This window comes from Genypterus blacodes, unplaced genomic scaffold (assembly GCF_046128005.1).
Source record: "Genypterus blacodes isolate CSIRO-AG114 ecotype Tasmania unplaced genomic scaffold, CSIRO-AGI_Gbla_v1 ptg000073l_1, whole genome shotgun sequence".
NCBI classification, from domain to species: domain Eukaryota; kingdom Metazoa; phylum Chordata; class Actinopteri; order Ophidiiformes; family Ophidiidae; genus Genypterus; species Genypterus blacodes.
Window position 1 is genome coordinate 379,372 of NW_027466883.1, and position 18,923 is coordinate 398,294.

At 41.7% G+C, this 18,923-nt stretch overlaps 2 protein-coding genes across 30 annotated transcripts in view; one reads left to right on the forward strand and one right to left on the reverse strand.

Annotated features, from left to right (window-relative positions):
* Positions 1 to 18,923, reverse strand: part of LOC143006384 (uncharacterized) — a 160,196-nt gene that overhangs the window by 48,455 nt on the left and 92,818 nt on the right. For all 27 annotated transcript variants that reach the window (XM_076157832.1, XM_076157834.1, XM_076157833.1 and 24 more), the window contains 4 exons: positions 11,958 to 12,131; positions 10,575 to 10,748; positions 8,774 to 8,947; positions 7,170 to 7,343 (listed from right to left, as the gene is read on the reverse strand). In XM_076157832.1, coding sequence (XP_076013947.1) covers positions 7,170 to 7,343; positions 8,774 to 8,947; positions 10,575 to 10,748; positions 11,958 to 12,131 — 696 coding nt within the window. The remainder of the gene's footprint in view (positions 1 to 7,169; positions 7,344 to 8,773; positions 8,948 to 10,574; positions 10,749 to 11,957; positions 12,132 to 18,923) is intronic.
* The window catches only part of LOC143006392 (hypoxia-inducible factor 1-alpha-like), a 91,134-nt gene that overhangs the window by 12,045 nt on the left and 60,166 nt on the right, over positions 1 to 18,923 (forward strand). The gene's annotated exons all lie outside the window — the stretch shown is intronic.

Consider the following 18,923-nt stretch of genomic DNA (forward strand, 5'->3'; position numbering starts at 1 on the left):
AGCCAGGTGCATGAACAAACTATCAGTTGTTTTTGTTTTTTAGCACAGCAAAGCTCCTCTTCACAGATACATGTCCACACTCACACACACACACGACCCCTGGTAGTCATAATAACTAACAAAAATACAAGAATTTCATGCATCGGTCTACAATGGGAAAATGGTTGAATTTTGTGGAAAACACTAAAAATGTCAAATATCACCACTTTTCTTTATAATGAAATGCTGACATTAGAGAATGTATGATTTTATAAAGGAATGGCAGAGAGATTAGAAAATGTGGTTTCAATGGATGTCAATGGTGCCATTTCTGCCTCGAGGGTGTCCAGTGTGAGATTTTGATAGTACATAAAAAATACTAATGCAATCAAATCAATTTCACTACTGATCTTTGGCACATCCAAGACTCTAATCACCACCAAAGCCCTATCCATTTACTATTTAGTTTATGGAAAATAATGACCTTTTTGTGTTTTTTTTGTAATAAATAATGACATCTTTCAAGTAGTTAAACAGGCATTTAAAGGGTTAAAATCCTGAAAAATGATTAAATGTTTGGTAGTTTTGAGAAGCTAAGAAGTTGCTTAAGAGATTTATGGAAAGAAATTAGTAGTAAAAAATATTGATGTATGATGATTTTATAGCAGTTTTTATGTGCGTGGCTGTTTTTGCCACCAGGTTGTCCAACGTTAGTAAGGGTTAAGTTAAGAGGAACACGCAGCTTTCACTGGTCATTCACACTTTATACATCCATATATGACCACTGAAGCAGAGGGAGCAGGAGTGTTCATGATTAGCTAATAAGTATTGATTACCTTCTGGTTGATTATTGTACTGTAGCTGTGTTAGTCTGCCTCTGCAGCTTGTCTCTGTCTGCAGCTTTCACACTTTTTACAACTACATCAAATTACTAAGGAGGAAAACATCCTTAACAGCAACAACATAAAGGGATATAACAGCTGCAAATGCATCAATATCCACTTTTTCTGTACCAATCTGCAATTTTACCTGGTTTTTGTCTCATCACAGACTATCAGTGTCAATAAGAATGTTGTCAACTTCTTCTTTTTCTCCTTCTGGTTATCCACCTTGTAAAGGAGCCTGATGTAAAATGGCTGTACGTTTCCTGTTAATAAAAAACAGAATCCCTTCTCTTTACCACAGCCTATGATGCGATTTGTACTACCCTACATTGCTGTTTGACATCATCCTGTAAACACTGTATTTACCCTATGACATCATTGCAATTTCAATCTATCTGATTTCTACCTGAGGGTCTACATATAAAGTTTAACAACAATAGTATCAATAGAACCTTCCTTCTTTCTCACTTTCTATCTCTCTCTCTCCTTTTCCCCCTCTTTCTGTATAAAAAATGATCTCGAAAATATTCTACAATTGTATGCGCAATGTCATGTACAATGTTTGCTTCAATAAAAACAAAAGCAAAAACAAATACAAATATCAACTCACACAGGAATTCACCACATTAAATGCACACAAGCATGAACAAAGGTAAATTGTCGGTACTGTATGGCTAAAATATATATGCCAATAACAAATCCCATAAGGATTGTAGGGTCAATGTAAGGTTTCAATTTACAACCAATGTTTTGGCTACGGCAGTCTGGGGACTGATAACACTCCATTTGGGAGCCTGACCAGATGTGAGTGAGTGCCATTTGGTGCCGGGTTGTCTGAGGTTTCTTTAGTAGATCACTGCTTTCCATCTTTTTCTTCTTCTTTTCCTTTCGGCTGCTCCCTTCAGAGGTCGCCGCAGCAAGTCATCCGTCTCCATCCACCCCTATCCTCTGCATCCTCTTCTCTTACACCAACTAACCTCATATCCTCCTTCACTACATCCATATATCTTCCTCTAGGCCTCCTGCCTGGCTGTTCCCACCTTAGCATCCTTTTCCCAATAAATTCACTATCCCTCCTCTGTACATGTCCAAACCATCTCAGTCTGGCCTCTCTGACTTTATCTCCAAAATATCCTATCCATCCTTGTCACTCCCAAACAGAACCTCAACATTTTCATTTCTGCTACCTCTAACTCTGCCTCCTGTCTCTTCCTCAGTGCCACTGTCTCCAAACCATGCAACATCGCTGGTCTCACCACTGTCTTGTACACCTTTCCTTTCATTCTTGCTGTTACTCTTTTGTCACACATCACTCATGACACTTTTTTCCACCCGTTCCAACCTGCTTGCACACGTTTCTTCACCTCTTTTCCGCACTCTTGGTTGCTCTGGACTGTTGACCCTAAGTACTTAAAATCCTCCACCTTCTTTATCTTTTCTCTCTGTAACCTCACTGTTCCACTTGTGTCCCTCTCATTCACACACATGTACTCTGTCTTACTGCAGCTTACCTTTATCCCTCTTCCTTCCAGTGCATACCTCCACCTCTCCAGATTTTCCTCCACCTGCTCCCTGCTCTCACTACAGATCACAATGTCATCTGCAAACATCATGGTCCATGGTTCCTGTCTGACTTCATCTGTCAATCTGTCCATCACCATAGCAAACAAGAAGGGGCTCATGGCTGATCCTCGATGCAGTCCCACCTCCATGTTGAACTCCTCTGTCACACCTGTCACACCTCACCGCCGTCTTGCAGCTCTCATACATGTCCTGCACCACTCTAACATATTTCTCTACCACTCCAGACTTCCTCATACAGTACCACAGTTCCTCTCTCGGTACACTGTCTAAAGCTTTTTCGAGATCTACAAAGACACAATGAAGCTCGCTCTGTCAATCTCTGTACTTTTCCATCAACATCCTCAAAGCGAATGCTGCATCTGTGCTACTCTTTCTTGGCATGAAGCCATATTGCTGTTCACTACAAAACTGAATTTAGATATTTTGTGTCCCATAAAATAATTACACCTTTGTTTTGTCAACAAGTCTGTCCTGTGCAGCACTGGGCTGTAAAAATGAGAAATAAAGACATAAAGGAATCACATTGTACAAGAAAGTGGGAATCTTAGGTTAACATTAGTAGATTCATGATTATACAGAACACAGAAACGTGACACTTGACTTTGATTTCAAACAACAAATGTCACTGTTGCTTTTTATATTCATCAGAAAAAGTCATTTTAGTTGAAGCTGCCAATATGATGTTCAACAAATTGTCAGTGTGTGTGTGTGTGTGTGTCTCATACATGAGGAGTACCTCGCATTGTTTTCTGCACTCAGACGGAAACAATCTGTGGATGTGGAGCCTGATTACAATAATGAGGATTGAGATTAACTAGCAGACGTTGAGGCCTCAGTGTGTGTAACTGAGTAATGATTGTGAGCAAAAACGTGTACATAGATTATATATAGATTTATATAGATAAAACTCTGTACTTCATAAAGGCTTTTTTCCAAAATGCATTAGAATGACCTCACATTCATACACTGATGGCAGGGGCATAACATGCAAGGAGCAAACTTGCACATCAGGAGCAGTCATGGGTTCAGTGTGTTGCTCAACAACACTTCCACATGCTCTCTAGGAGGAGCCAGGAGACATCAAGCGTGTCCGTGTAGCCAGACTGCAACGGATGAACATGTTTTACACTTTATGGGGGCTGAGACACTCCGTCTCAACGACTCTAACTCAAAATGGAGAAATGAAACAAAGCCATGAAAAGAATGGAGATGTACAGATATGGATTTATTATGGACTATAGTTTTACAGAATCACAACAAGAGTGAAGTTTGTTAGAAAGGAGACCTCACATGCTGAAAAAGGAATTTGGTTGTCAGTAGCTTTGCTTAGATGCAGCGTGAACAATCATACACAGGAAGGAAGACAAAGCAATATTCATAATAATTCAGTAGCAACATTTCCTCTCAGCGTTCTGGGCTGACTTTATCACTCATTCAAAGGAACGTGCTGCCATCTAGGGGTTCAAATCTTCCACTGCGTACAGAAGCTGGTGTGTACTTCACTGTATGGACAGAATGTTTGTCAAACGTTTTGTTGCACTGAGCTCTTTCTGGTTCAGCAGTGATTCAATATGATAACTGGAGCCCAAACCTGGATCGCTGCATGAATTCGCAAGATCATTTTGATTCCTATTCTGTTCATTGAGCATAACAATTATATATTTTATTGGCTCCGGTTACATTTTAAGAACTGTACAAAAGCACAGTCTTAAAATGATGTTATGTTAAGTTGTTTAGAAGCTTGGAACTTTGTTTAAGTTTTCTGTTTGAGCTTCACTGCTCCCAATTGGTCTTTGTGTGACAGTGTGGCACGACAGCAGTAAGGGGAAATTCAGGTGTTACAGCAGCATAAAGGGGAAACCTGCACTATTCCTGGTGGGGCAGTTTACTCTCTTAACCTCTGACAGTATAGAAAAAGTATTTTTCTATTATGACAACCATCCAAACAAATGTCCTCAAAATCTAAAATGTCCAGAGTCAGTGAGCTGTCAGGATTCATGTGTTCCTCTGTTGTCTTCTGTCTACTGATCCATGTTTCTCTACGTCTCACACGTACAGTTGAGCGCCATCTGCTGGAGAGAAGAAGACAGCAAACATCATTCTAGGATTTTACCCATTTTACCGCCTAATGAGATTTATACCAATCAAAACTTTAGTTTGTGGATTTGTTACGTGAACTGTTTGTTCTTCAATGACAGAAAACGTGCAGATATGTAAGTTTGAAAAAAAATGTTTGTCAAAAAAAACAAAGAGTATTGATAAATGATGATCACCACCTGAATACTCACTTTCTGTCAGGTTGTCAGCTATAGTTCACTTATATGTGCTGTAGAGACAAACAACAACAACAACAGTCAGCTCACACACATGATCACAACAAGCTAGTGGCTGATCTGACTGACTGACTGACTGGGGAGGCAGTGGCTCAGTGGGTAGTGCTTCCGCTTTAAAACCGGAGGGTCGCCGGTTCGAAGGTTGGTAATGTAAGTCGCTTTGGATAAAAGCGTCTGCCAAATGATCAATGTAATGTAATGTGACTGTTGTCTGTCTCTCTGTCTTTGTGTCCAATCCTGTCAGCATTCTGCTCTCACAGCTTCACAGGGGAAAGCTGCAGCTGCTAATGACTGAGCTTTACCAGGAAACACTGGACCTTTGCTCTGACACTAACTGTGTTTAACACTAAACTGCTGAAACACAATCAGCTGACTGAAACTCTACTGACCTCAGAGTCTCCAGTCTATATTTTGGACTCTCCACAAACTCAGACAGCAGCTTCACTCCTCAATCCTGCAGGTTGTTATAACTCAGCCCCAGCTCTCTCAGATGGGAGGGGTTGGACTTCAGAGCTGAGGCCAGAGCAGCACAGCCTTCATCTGAGATCTGACAGTGTGTCAGCCTGCAGAGAGAGGAGGATTTCAACAAAACACTGATGAGCAGTTTTGCCAACTCATTTTCAGGTGCAGTTTCTACAGACAGGTCGATTTTTTGCTGAAAGTTGCTAAATGACGTTGTGATGTCACAACGTACGGTTTTGATTTATTGATATGCTTTGCTGTAGCACAATGTTTTTGTCATATAATTTTGCAAGCATATCTGATTAGCAGTACGCACAGTATGCCTGACAATCATCCCCAATTCCTGGCTTCAGCCACGCTTTAACTTCAGGTACAGACTCCCACTCCTTTCTGTACTTCTGGCTGAGACATGTTGGTTGATGTAAGCTCTGTGCAAGATCAAACATTCTTGATCAACTATATTCATTGGGTTTTAACTGTGGTTGTTGAACTTTTTAAACATATCAAGTAAGTTTAGCAAACAAGCCACCAGAGAAATACATTTATATCTTTAAATCAAATGTTGAAAACCTTTTTCAGGACTAGCTTGATTTCCATCTGCAGTGAGTGAGTGCACTAGCATGTAGTAACGTTACTGAAGGCTTAGCCCTTTACAGATTGTTATTGCTACTGTGCAGAGGAAATTCTAAAAAAAAGAAAATTAATTGTGACTTCCTACCCAAACATTTACACTCTGAACTGAATGTTTTTCAATGATTGGAGCAAAAAAATACAACGCCCATCGTTTGTCTCATCAAACGCATGCAACTGGGGAGGCAGTAGTCGAGTGGGTAGGGCTTCCGCTTAAGAACCGGAGGGTTGCCGGTTCGAGTCCCTGCCGAGGTGCCCCTGAGCAAGGCACCGAACCCTCAATTGCTCCCCCCTCTGCGAAGGGTGGTAATATAATGTAATGTAAGTGGCTTTGGATAAAAGCGTCTGCCAAATGATCGTAATGTAATGTAAATGTATGTACTGCTGCTGCTGCAGTCAGCCAACAATGATCGCTGCTCCTGCCTGTGACTGTCTGCCTCTCTATTGAGCTGAGCCCTCACTACTGCTGACCCAACTCACAACACACTTTTGCAGCCGGGCAGACAGAGTGTGTGTTGTTGTGACTGAGTGTGTGACAAAGAAAATTGTTTTGGGTCATTCAGAGGGAAAATGCGTGCACTTTAACGTTTCAGTCACTTTTCAAAAGTTGCTAATAGTTTCCAAATAAATTTTAAGAAGTAGCTTCATTTGTTGCTTGGTGAATTTTCAAAAAAAAGAGTTTCTTGGATAATCTGAAAAGTTGCAAAATCTAGCAAAAAAGTGCTTAGTTGGCATCAGTGCTGCTGAGGGTCATGTAGACATTTTATACATTGACATCAACATATTAATATATAATACCAGATGGTCACTTTGATCATCTTTGAAGGAAAACATTTTAATTACACATTGTCACCTATAAATCAAAGATTCTCTTTAGCTGGAATCACATACCGCTCATAAGAATCCCATATTTGATATTGATTAACTTCTGATTCTGATCAAGGGAAGCACGTGCGTGCGCGCGCGCGCACACACACACACACACACACTGTGGAAACCTGTTCTGTGCAGATGAAGACTCTGTACTGCTAGTAGTATTAATATCATTAGCCATATTTACACTTGTACTATCATTAAGTGGCTTGTGATAATGTTTGTTGTGATTTGGCGCATAATAAATAAAGTTGAATTGAATAACTTTGTAAATAAAAGACATCATGAGTAGCTTGTGGCCCCTTTGAGTTTGAAAAGAGGCTCCTGGTGTGAAAAAGGTTGGAGAGCCCTGAAAAAGACTCTTCATCTGAGGGACATGAAGACCACAGACAACATTTGAGGATTCATGGTGAGTTGAACTGACCTCAGAATCTCCAGTTTACAGTTTGGACTCTCCACAAACTCAGACAGCAGCTTCACTCCTGAACCCTGCAGGTTGTTTTCACTCAGCTGCAGCTCTCTCAGATGGGAGGGGTTGGACTTCAGAGCTGAGACCAGAGCAGCACAACCTTCATCTGAGATCTGACAGTCATTCAGCCTGCAGAGAGAGGAGGATTTCAACAAAACACTGATGAGGCTCAAGTATACATGTTATACATCGACATCAACATACTAATATATTATACCAGCTTCAGCTTTGACTGATGGTCACTTTTATCATATTTGAAGAAAACATTTTAATTACATATCATCACCTATAAATCAAAATATAGATTAAAATGATTTTCCCCCGGAAGACATTAAGGAAACACATTGTGTTCCTTATTCGAGGTTTCTGTAGATCTGTAGAGCCTCCAACAAACTTGTCCCCTCAGATGTTCAGCAGGTTGTATGTAGGCCTCATTATTTACAGGTTGAGGTGTTTATTCACTGTCATTGATTTTGTGTCAGTTTGTTAAAGACAAACTCCAGGTGTAAATGTGATGATACATATTTGATGAGCTGCACAAACACTCAGTAGTTGAACAGTTTATTGTGTTTCTACAGTGATGTGGTCCAGCATTTTCTCTCCACTTCTCTCTTCACTTGTCTTGTAGTCAGTGAGCTGCTCTCACTGTGAGATGACCTCTTTTACTCTACAACACGATGAAGAGTTATCTCTGGCAGCAGGAAACAAAAAGGTTTGGTGCCTGGTGACATCAAATCTGTGTGGAAATCACTTTGAGCCAAATGGATCCTTTGACAAAGTTTGTGTATTTTTCAGTGGAAATCAATGAACCTGAAGTGTTTGAGCAGCTTCAGTCAGTTGTGATGAAAGCTGATCACTGTGTTGTTTACTGATGGATCCGTGTTGTGGAAGGGGAGGCAGTAGCTCAGTGGGTAGAGCTTCCGCTTGGGAACCGGAGGATCGCCGGTGCCCCTGAGCAAGGCACCGAACTCTCAATTGCTCCCCCCTCTGCGAAGGGTGGTAATGTAATGTAAGTCGCTTTGGATAAAAGCGTCTGCCAAATGTTCGTAATGTAATGAAATGGACATTATGATACATTTACCATCACACACATTACAGCACAGAGCAGAAACACATGTTGAGTTTCATTATCAGCAAATAGAAAACAAGGAAGCTTCTTCCTAAAATATCTCCTAGCAGCTTGCAGCTTGTTTTTAGGAAGCTCACTAATGCATCACATCATCAATACAGGTGAAACACTTGAGAGCACACACACACGCACGCACGCACGCACGCACGCACGCACGCACGCACGCACGCACGCACGCACGCACGCACGCACGCACGCACGCACGCAAGCAGTTCCATGAAAAAACATCAGAGCGGTTTAAATGTTTCTGCTCTTTTCAAAACACTGTTTATAAATTCAAGAAAAGTGCACCAGGAGCTAGTGAACACTTTGAGTTTTGAAAAGAAGCTCCTGGTGTGAAAAAGGTTGGAGAGCCCTGAAAAAGACTCTTCATCTGAGGAACATGAAGACCACAGACAACATTTGAGGATTCATGGTGAGTTGAACTGACCTCAGAATCTCCAGTTTACAGTTTAGACTCTCCACAAACTCAGACAGCAGCTTCACTCCTGAATCCTGCAGCTTGTTAATACTCAGCCTCAGCTCTCTCAGATGGGAGGGGTTGGACTTCAGAGCTGAGGCCAGAGCAGCACAGCCTTCAACTGAGATCTGACAGAGTTCTAGCCTGCAGAGAGAGGAGGATTTCAACAAAACACTGCTGAGGCTCAAGTATACATGTTATACATTGACATCAACATACTAATATATTATACCAGCTTTAGCTTTGACTGATGGTCACTTTTATCATCTTTTAAGGAATACGTTTTAATAACACATTATCACCTATAAATCAAAATATAGATTAAAATGATTTTCCCCTTGTATCACATTTAGTAAACACAGAGTTCTTTATTCCAGCTTTCTGTAGATCTTCATGTCAGGCTGGATTTTTCAGTAGAAATCAATGAACCTGAAGTGTTTGTTGAGCAGCTTCAGTCAGTTGTGATGAAAGCTGATCACTGTGTGGTTTACTGATGGATCCATGTTGTGGAAATGGACATTATGATACATTTACCATCACACACATTACAGCACAGAGCAGAAACACATGTTGAGTTTCATTAACAGCAAATAAATCAGAAAACAAGGAAGATTCTTCCTAAAATATCTCCCAGCAGCTTGCAGCTTGTTTTTAGGAAGCTCACTAATGCATCACATCATCAATACAGGTGAAACACTACACCTCCACCAAGGCTGATAAGAACTCCAACTGTGACTCAGTCTGTCAGTGATGAAGGTTCTTGGCTTGAGCTCACTGATGGAGGAGGAGCAGCTGATCACATCTCAAACATACAATGTTTAGAAACCATTGAACTACACCAGCAGTGAAATCCCCTCTTCCCTCTGACTGGGGCACGTACGCCCCCTAGTGGCCGTCTGCCACAGGCCACAGAAAGATACAAACACTAGACCCCTCACATACAGCTCATTTAAACCCCATATTTGATAACTGGTGATTCTGAGCCAGGGAAGAACACACACGCACGCACGCACGCACGCACGCACGCACGCACGCACGCACGCACGCACGCACGCACGCACGCACGCACGCACGCACGCACGCACGCACGCACGCACGCACGCACGCACGCACGCACGCACGCACGCATGCACAGTCATTATTTCACAAGAAGACTTCAGGTAGAGACTCAAAGCCTGGTCTCACAAAAAAGTCTTCAATCCGCTGGCACACACCAGGCCACACACACACCATCATCCACACACACTCCAGCACAGCAGGCAGAGATGGCACACAGAGCATTCTACACTGCCTACAGTGAGGAAGTGATTCAGTGGCAGCACATAAACAACACAACTTCCATGGAAATAAGCTGAAGTGGATGAAACAATATGAGAGCTATAGTGGCGTCCAAAACACACGTTTGAGCAGAAGAGAGAGACTGGAGTTCAGAGAGAAGCAGACGCTTCCCAGCGTGAGCAAACAGAGTTTACATATCAGGGGTCGTGGCAAACACTGACATATATTCCACTGTTGGTGACAAATTGTCCATCTATTTTTAAATGAGCAGTTACATAAAAACACATTAGAGCAGTTTATATGTTTCTGCTCTTAAATATTCATAAACAGTTTATAAATTCAAGAAAAAAGCACCAGGAGCTAGTGAACACTTTGAGTTTTGAAAAGAGGCTCCTGGTGTGAAAAAGGTTGGAGAGCCCTGAAAAAGACTCTTCATCTGAGGGACATGAAGACCACAGACAACATTTGAGGATTCATGGTGAGTTGAACTGACCCCAGAATCTCCAGTTTACAGTTTGGACTCTCCACAAACTCAGACAGCAGCTTCACTCCTGAGTCCTGCAGCTTGTTATCACTCAGCCTCAGCTCTCTCAGATGGGAGGGGTTGGACTTCAGAGCTGAGGCCAGAGCAGCACAGCCTTCATCTGAGAACTGACAGTATGACAGCCTGCAGAGAGAGGAGGATTTCAACAAAACACTGCTGAGGCTCAAGTATACATGTAATACATTGACATCAACATACTATCATATTATACCAGCTTTAGCTTTGCGTAATGGTCACTTTATCATGTTTAAAGAAATAAGATTCAATAACACATTGTCACCTATAAATCAAAATATGAAATATGAGATTATTTTTTACTGGAATCACAGACAACTCATTTGAATCCCATATTTGATATTAGTTAAGTTTTGATTCTGGTCCAGGGAAACACACACACGCACACACGCACGCACACACGCACGCACGCACACACGCACGCACGCACGCACGCACGCACGCACGCACACACCACTTTACATCAGCAGCATGTTTGTATAGTTCCAATATTTGTCTTTATATTTATTCATTTATTAACGCTACAAAAACAGGATGAAACCAGAATAGGACAATTAATCATCCAAAGAGTGCAGGAGAGACTAGAAGCTCTAGTGGGCTTATCTGAGGCGTCTCTCCTAATGCTATCACTACTTACTGCTGATCAATGAGCTCATCTGTCTTCCTCTTTAGCTTCAACAGTGTTTTTGTGTTTTGGAGTCATTATTTCACAAGAAGACATCAGGTAGAGACTTAAAGCCTGGTCTCACAAAAAAGTCTTCAATCCACTGGCACACACCAGGCCACACACACACCATCATCCACACACACTCCAGCACAGCAGGCAGAGATGGCACACAGAGCATTCTACACTGCCTACAGTGAGGAAGTGATTCAGTGGCAGCACATAAACAACACAACTTACATGTAAATAAGCTGAAGTGGATGAAACAATATGAGAGCTATAGTGGCGTCCAAAACACACGTTTGAGCAGAAGAGAGAGACTCAAGTTCAGAGAGAAGCAGACGCTTCCCAGCGTGAGCAAACAGACATATCGAACACTGACATATATTCCACTGTTGGTGACAAATTATCCATCTATTTTTAAATGAGCAGTTACATAAAAACACATCAGAGCAGTTTAAATGTTTCTGCTCTTAAATTCACTAAACAGTTTATAAATTTAAGAAAAAAGCACCAGGAGCTTGTGGCCAGTTAGAGTTTTGTCAAGAAGCTCCTGGTGTGAAAAAGGTTGGAGAGCCCTGAAAAAGACTCTTCATCTGAGGGACATGAAGACCACAGACAACATTTGAGGATTCATGGTGAGTTGAACTGACCTCAGAATCTCCAGTTTACAGTTTGGACTCTCCACAAACTCAGACAGCAGCTTCACTCCTGAATCCTGCAGCTCGTTAGAACTCAGGTCCAGCTCTCTCAGATGGGAGGGGTTGGACTTCAGAGCTGAGACCAGAGCAGCACAGCCTTCATCTGAGATCCGACAGCCAAACAGCCTGCAGAGAGAGGAGGATTTCAACAAAACACTGCTGAGGGTCAAGTGGAAGGAAGAAGAGTGTGTGTGTATGCATGTGTGTGTATGTGTGTGAGCGGGGTTGTAAATTCATAAAAAGTGTTGATCTGCTTCATCTTTCACTGATGGTCACTTTTATGTTTTCAGAAATAAATGTTGAATGAATGAATTTACTTAAATCACAGTCATATTCAACATTTATCAGGAAAAACTCCAGGTGTAAATTGAGTTTCAATATTTGCTGCACAAACTTAGAAGTTGAATAGTGTATTGTGATTTTAATGTGATTAAGTCTAAAACACAATCAACAACTGGAAAGCACAATGTTGTCTGTGTGTTTACAAGGACGTCTGCCGAACGACGTGATAATCACAATATAATCACACCAAATACCACAGTGTGATTGTGTTTTGTGTTATTATGAACACAGAGTGATGAATAAACACAGCAACACATATTCATGTTTCACCCAAACTGGGAAGAGAAGAGAATGACACGTTCAGGTGGCTCACAGCTTTCTGGTGGTCTCACTGATAGATTTGGACATTTAGAAAACATTGCAGAAACAGAAGACAAACACTGTGACACGCCGCTTCACCTTTGTGCTTCAGCACCGATGCGAGGTGACAGGAGGCACACAGGTGATGGAGAACAGAGAGGGAACAGGGATTTGTTATTGATCGTCAGTCCCTTAACGTGTCTACATCCAGTGGAGGACGGTAAATGGTATCCTGTCTACAAAATCCATACAGGTGATCCTGTGTGATTACATCCTGCATGCAATCATCTGTAAGGATGTCACTGGGCACACTTGAAGCAGACAAACAGTGAGCGTAACTAGAAATGTCTCAAGTTCTGAGTCTGAATCCAAGAAAGCTGCAGACGCTCCTGTTTTAGGGGGGACAGTGCTTTGTTTGCATAACCTCAATAAAGTATGAAGTCTGAATACGTAAGAGCACATTACGATCATTACATAGCAGACGCTTTTATCCAAAGCGACTTCCAATAAGTGTGTTCAACAAAGGTAGATAAAAGAACTTCAGGCCATAAGAACAAATTTAGTATTAAATCCCACTTACGCCCGTGTATCTCCACTCTGAGATTAGCTACTAAGAAGTTAGCTACCACATCTGGAAGCACAAACAATCTATTCCACCTCCTCAAACAGCATCTCTGCATGAAACTGAATGAAACATCATCAATTAATATGGAGATATACATCAAATATCACCTCAGGGTTGAAAAATATGATGATGAATATTTCTTGCTTATATCAAGCTGCCAATATGAATTTATTTGTGTTTAGTTTGGATATAAATCTCTGGTCCTGTTTGATGTGAGCAGTACATTAAAGGTACAGATTGTTAACCATAAATCAAAATATAGTTTAAATCGATGACAGAGAGAGTGCAGGTTTTTCCTCCATAGATCCTGCAGAGCTTCCTGACAGGACAGACTGTTTCCTGTTCACTGCAGCAGCATCTTTATTCTCTCAGAGCTTTGGATGGAGGTTGGACAGCAAAGTTGACTGTAAAAATCAGTGTGATATAGGATGGGAAGCTTTTTAAAGGAACTGAATTGGAGGTGTTTCTGTTATAGTAGAGACGGTAAACATGTCTGAGCACAGACTCAATGAGGAGATATTTAACTGAGACCTCTCACATTGTTTCCACTGAGCTAAACAGATTAACTCTTCCATGACTTTTTGGCTAAAGCTTGAGCAATGAGACAAATTTGAATATTGATTTAAAGATATTGGTGTAATGTGAAATGTGTTATGTTAGTGACAATTCTTGTTTCCCAGTGCTCCATCTGCACTGTATAGTATAACACACACTGATCAATGAAATTAGTTAATGACATCACCAGGATGACATATCTGTCTCAAAATGTGTCTGACCTCAGAATCTCCAGTTTACAGTTTGGACTCTCCAGTCCAGCAGACAGCAGCTTCCCTCCTGAGTCCTGCAGGAAGGCCATACTCAGCTCCAGCTCTCTCAGATGGGAGGGGTTGGACTTCAGAGCTGAGGCCACAACATCACAGTGGGTGTCTGAGAGTCCACAGTCAGTAAACCTAGTATTATAGATTTAACAAAAAAATCCATGATCAAAGCAGAGCACTTACTAAGTGACTTCATTTTATTGAGAGTTACAGAGATGTGAATAATCTGAGTAATGATAATGGACACTGAGCAAACACCTTCACTTCTAACTGAGGTGATCTCTTTACATGATGGGACAGGATTACCTGTTAGTTGATATTATTATTAACATCTGGACTAACCGAGCCTTTCTGCAGTTCCTCACAGCTGGGGTCAGTCTCTGTTGTCCTGCATGTGATGTATTGTACTTTTCCACATCCAGCTCATCCAGAACCTCCTCAGACATCTGCAGCATGTAGGCCAGGGCTGAACAGTGGATCTCTGAGAGTTCCTTCTCTGATCTCTTCTCTGACTTCAGAAACTCTTGGATCTCTTCATGTACAGAGTGGTCCTTCATCTCCATCAAACAGTGGAAGATGTTGATGCTTCTGTCAGGAGAGATATAATAAGCACTCATGTCTTTCAGGGTTGTGATGGCTCTCTGGATGTCCTCTGGTCTGCTCTCTGATTGACCCAGCAGACTTCCTAAGAGACTCTGGTTGGACTCCAGTGAGAGACCATGAAGGAAGCGAACAAACAGGTCCAGGTGCCCATTTTCACTCTGCAGGGCTTTGATCATGGCTCTGCTCAGAAAGACATCCAGTGATGAGTTATGGTCATCATCCTCACCCTCAGATGCATAATCTTTGGGGAAACGCTTCAGTACCTCAGTGTTCCTGGTTGTGTAACAGTGGTACATGTAGACTGCAGCCAGAAACTCCTGAATGCTCAAGTGAACAAAGCAGTAGACTCTTTTCTGGAAGATCACACAGTCCACCTGCAAGATCTCTGTACAAACTCCAGAGAACACAGATGCCTCCGACACATCAAGTCCACACTGCTCCAGGTCTTCTTGGTAGAATATGATGTTTCCTGTCTCTAGATGTTCAAACGCCAGCCTCCCCAGCTTCAGTAGAAGCTCCCTGTCCATCTTAGACAGCTCCTGTAGACTGCGCTCATGGCCCTCATGATACTTGTGCTTTTTGGTCTGAGTCTGGACCATCAGGAAACGTGAGTACATGTCGGTCAGGGTCTTGGGCAGCTCTCCTCTCTGCTCTGTAGTCAGCATGTGCTCCAGAACTGTGGCAGTGATCCAGCAGAAGACTGGGACTTGACACATGATGTGGAGGCTCCTGGATGCTTTGATGTGTGAGATGATTCTGATGGACTGATCTTCATCACTGAACCTCTTCCTGAAGTACTCCTCCTTCTGGGCATCAGTGAAGCCTCGTACTTCTGTTAGCCTGTGAACACATGTAGGAGGGATCTGATTGGCTGCTGCAGGTCTGGAAGTTATCCAGAGGAGAGCTGAGGGCAGCAGATTCCCCTTGATGAGGTTTGTTACCAGCTCGCTGACTGATGCCTTCTTTGTGACATCACACAGAACCTCATTGCTGTGGAAATCCAGAGACAGTCTGCATTCGTCCAGACCATCAAAGATGAACAAAACTTTACAGTCAGCCAGCTTCTCCGCTGTGAGCGTCTGTAATGTTGGATAGAAAACACGGAGCAGCATGAGAAGACTGTACTGCTTATCTGGGATCAGGTTCAGCTCCCTGAACGTCAGCAGAATCAGCAGACTGACATCTTGGTTTTCCAAACCCTCAGCCCAGTCCAGAGAGAACTTCTGCACTGAGAAGGTTTTTCCAACACCAGCGACGCCGTTTGTCAGAACGACTCTGATGTGTTTCTGTTGGTCAGCTAAGGCTTTAAAGATGTCCTGGCATTTTATTGGAGTGTCATGGAGGGTGGTCTTCTTGGCTGCTGTGTCCAGCTGAACCACCTCATGTTGGGTATTGACCCCTTCACTCTGTCCCTCTGTGATGTAGAGCTCAGTGTAGATCCTGTTGAGGGGGGTTCCACTTCCTGCTCCAGCACTTCCTTCAGTCACATGTTCACATCTCCTCCTCAGACTGAGCTTATGTTTGTCTAAAAGTTCATGCAGAGCGCCACCTAGTAGAAGAGAAAAAACAACAACAAAACAAAACGTGTGGAAAAATGAGAATTGCTGCTGATAGAAATGTTGACAGCATCAGACAGATCAACAGTCTTACTGTGCACTGTTCCAGACTGACTGGGTGTCTTCAGTCCAGGTTCTGTTCTGGGTCTTTGACATAATTGCTTTTGACATAAGGAGTCTCCAGATGAAGCAGACTGGTCCCAACACAAGCTCCTCTTTCCCTTTCTGTGAAAATGAAAGCAATTCATGTCACTGATTAAAGCCATTGTTAATTTAAACTCAAAAACTAAATTCTTGTCTTGAGCCTTTTTAATATTGTCCTGTTGGTCAGGTGTCCTCAAACTTCACCCTGCAGACACATTGTTTGGGGCAGAAGACAAACATTGTTTTGTTTAAATTTTGATGGGACATGTTCCTCTCTGCCTTCTGTCCTAAAAGCCAGCGTGTGCGTGTGCGTGTCTTGCACAATAAGTTACATCCATTGATGGTTTGCTGATTGATGGTAGCTGATGGCCAGCAGATGCTTTTTCATTTCTTTATTTACATTGTGGTGTAATGAATTGATATTGTGCAGCCTATACTGTATATGAGCATCCAACATGAAACATTTACAACATGCAGATAATAAGTTCATCAGTTACATTAAAATTAGACGAATATGTACACTCCAATGGCAACAACACCAAAAGATTACAATTACCATGTAGAGTTAAAGGAGCATCTGTCCTTGGCCAAATTCTATTTTTCATTTATTTTCTCCTTATACAACTTATCTATCTATCTATCTATCTATCTATCTATCTATCTATCTATCCATCTATCTATCCTTACATAAAATACTGTAACATTGTCTGGGCTGCTTCTTACTCATCTAACTTCAATCCATTATTTCAAATACAAAAGAGGTTAAGAGCGATTTCCAGCTCCAGCAGAAAACAACCATCTGCTGCTCTATTTACTAAACACAAAGTATTGCTTATTATCAAAGTCAATATATTCTATGGAATGTGTATGAGGATGAACTTATTGATTTTCATTGTTTTATGTGATACTGTGCCAGGTTGGTCTCTGTTTCGTTGTTTGTTTGTCTTCAGTTTGTTTTTTTCTTCTTTTTAAATTCTATTTCATTACTTTTTATATAGCTAATAATGGAATAGTGGAGGGACCTTTAGGCTTATCTCCTCTCCTGCACAATTAGTGTATTTCTCTTTGTTCATGTCTTTATTACTTGACTTTTGTGTGAACAACAATAAAAAAAAATCATCTCATGTTCACATTTTAACACAGACAGAGAAGATTTTGGCAGCAACCAAAGAATTCCCAATGCAGGAAAATTCCTGTAACAGATAAACAGAGCTCTTACTTTGTGTCTGAGGGTCTATGTTCATCACTGAAAAATGGAGGATGTTCCATGGACCAGTCACTCTTCATGGACACACAGACTGATGCAGCAGATCCTGTTCCATCCTCCTCTTCATCCATACAGACACTCATCTTCTTGATTTAAGTCAAACAGGAAAAACATTTCAGACACAAAAAGCTCTTAAAGAACAGAACAGAACACACACACACACACACACACACACAGAGAATATCATCAGCTTAACAGGACTGCTCCCCTAACTACCTGCATGAACTACTAACTACTGCACCAGGAGAGAGAGAGAGCCTAAATGACAAGATTGCACTATTTTCTCTCTCTCTCTCTCTCTCTCTCTCTCTTTCTCTTTCTCTCTCTCCCTCTCTCTCCCTCTCTCCCTCTCTCCCCTTTGGAAACATTGTTTGTAATATTGGGCTTTCACTTGACTTGACACAAGCTCGCACACAAACACACACACCATAGCACAACCCAATCCTTCTCTTTTTACAGTCAAACATTCATTTTCAACTTTTTTTGTTTTTAAATCAGCTTCTGTGGTCAGAGGAACACACAGCTTTCAGTGGTCATTCACACTTAGTACATCCATATATGACCACTGAAGCAGAGGGGGCAGGAGTGTTCATGATTAGCTAATAAGTATTGATTACCTGCTGGTTGATTATTGTACTGTAGCTGTGTTAGTCTGCCTCTGCAGCTTGTCTCTGTCTGCAGCTCTCACACTTTTTATTACTACGTCACATTACTCAGGAGGAAATGCTCCATAACAGCAACAACACAAATGGATATAACAGCAGTAAATCAATCAATATCCACTCTTTCTGTACCAATCTGCCATTTGACCTCTATCTCATCACAGACTGTCTGTATCAATAAGCATGTTGTAATATCACTCACCCTGCTGTCACTCACCAACTTCTTCTTTTCCTCCCTCTGGTCGTCCACCTTGTAAAGGAGGCTGAAATAAAATGGCTGAATGTTATCTGAGCTCCTCCCACTTTTAGAGAGAGAGAGAGAGCGAGAGAGAGAGCAAGGCGCGAGTAAGGTTTGTGTAGGATAGTTTGATTACACTTTGATTCGTACTTCGAGCTGATTGCTCTGGTAGATTGCATGGATGTGTCGTTTCCTCCAACACTGAGCAGGATTAGACACAATAATTACAAACAGAAGTTCAGGCTCTGTAGATTTGATGCTGGGATCGTTTAATCTTACAGGCTGTGATGTAGTTCATAGTAGGGAATTATAAATTCCCTACTAAACGCAGGTTTGTACTGCAAGGTTTATGACTCCATAATG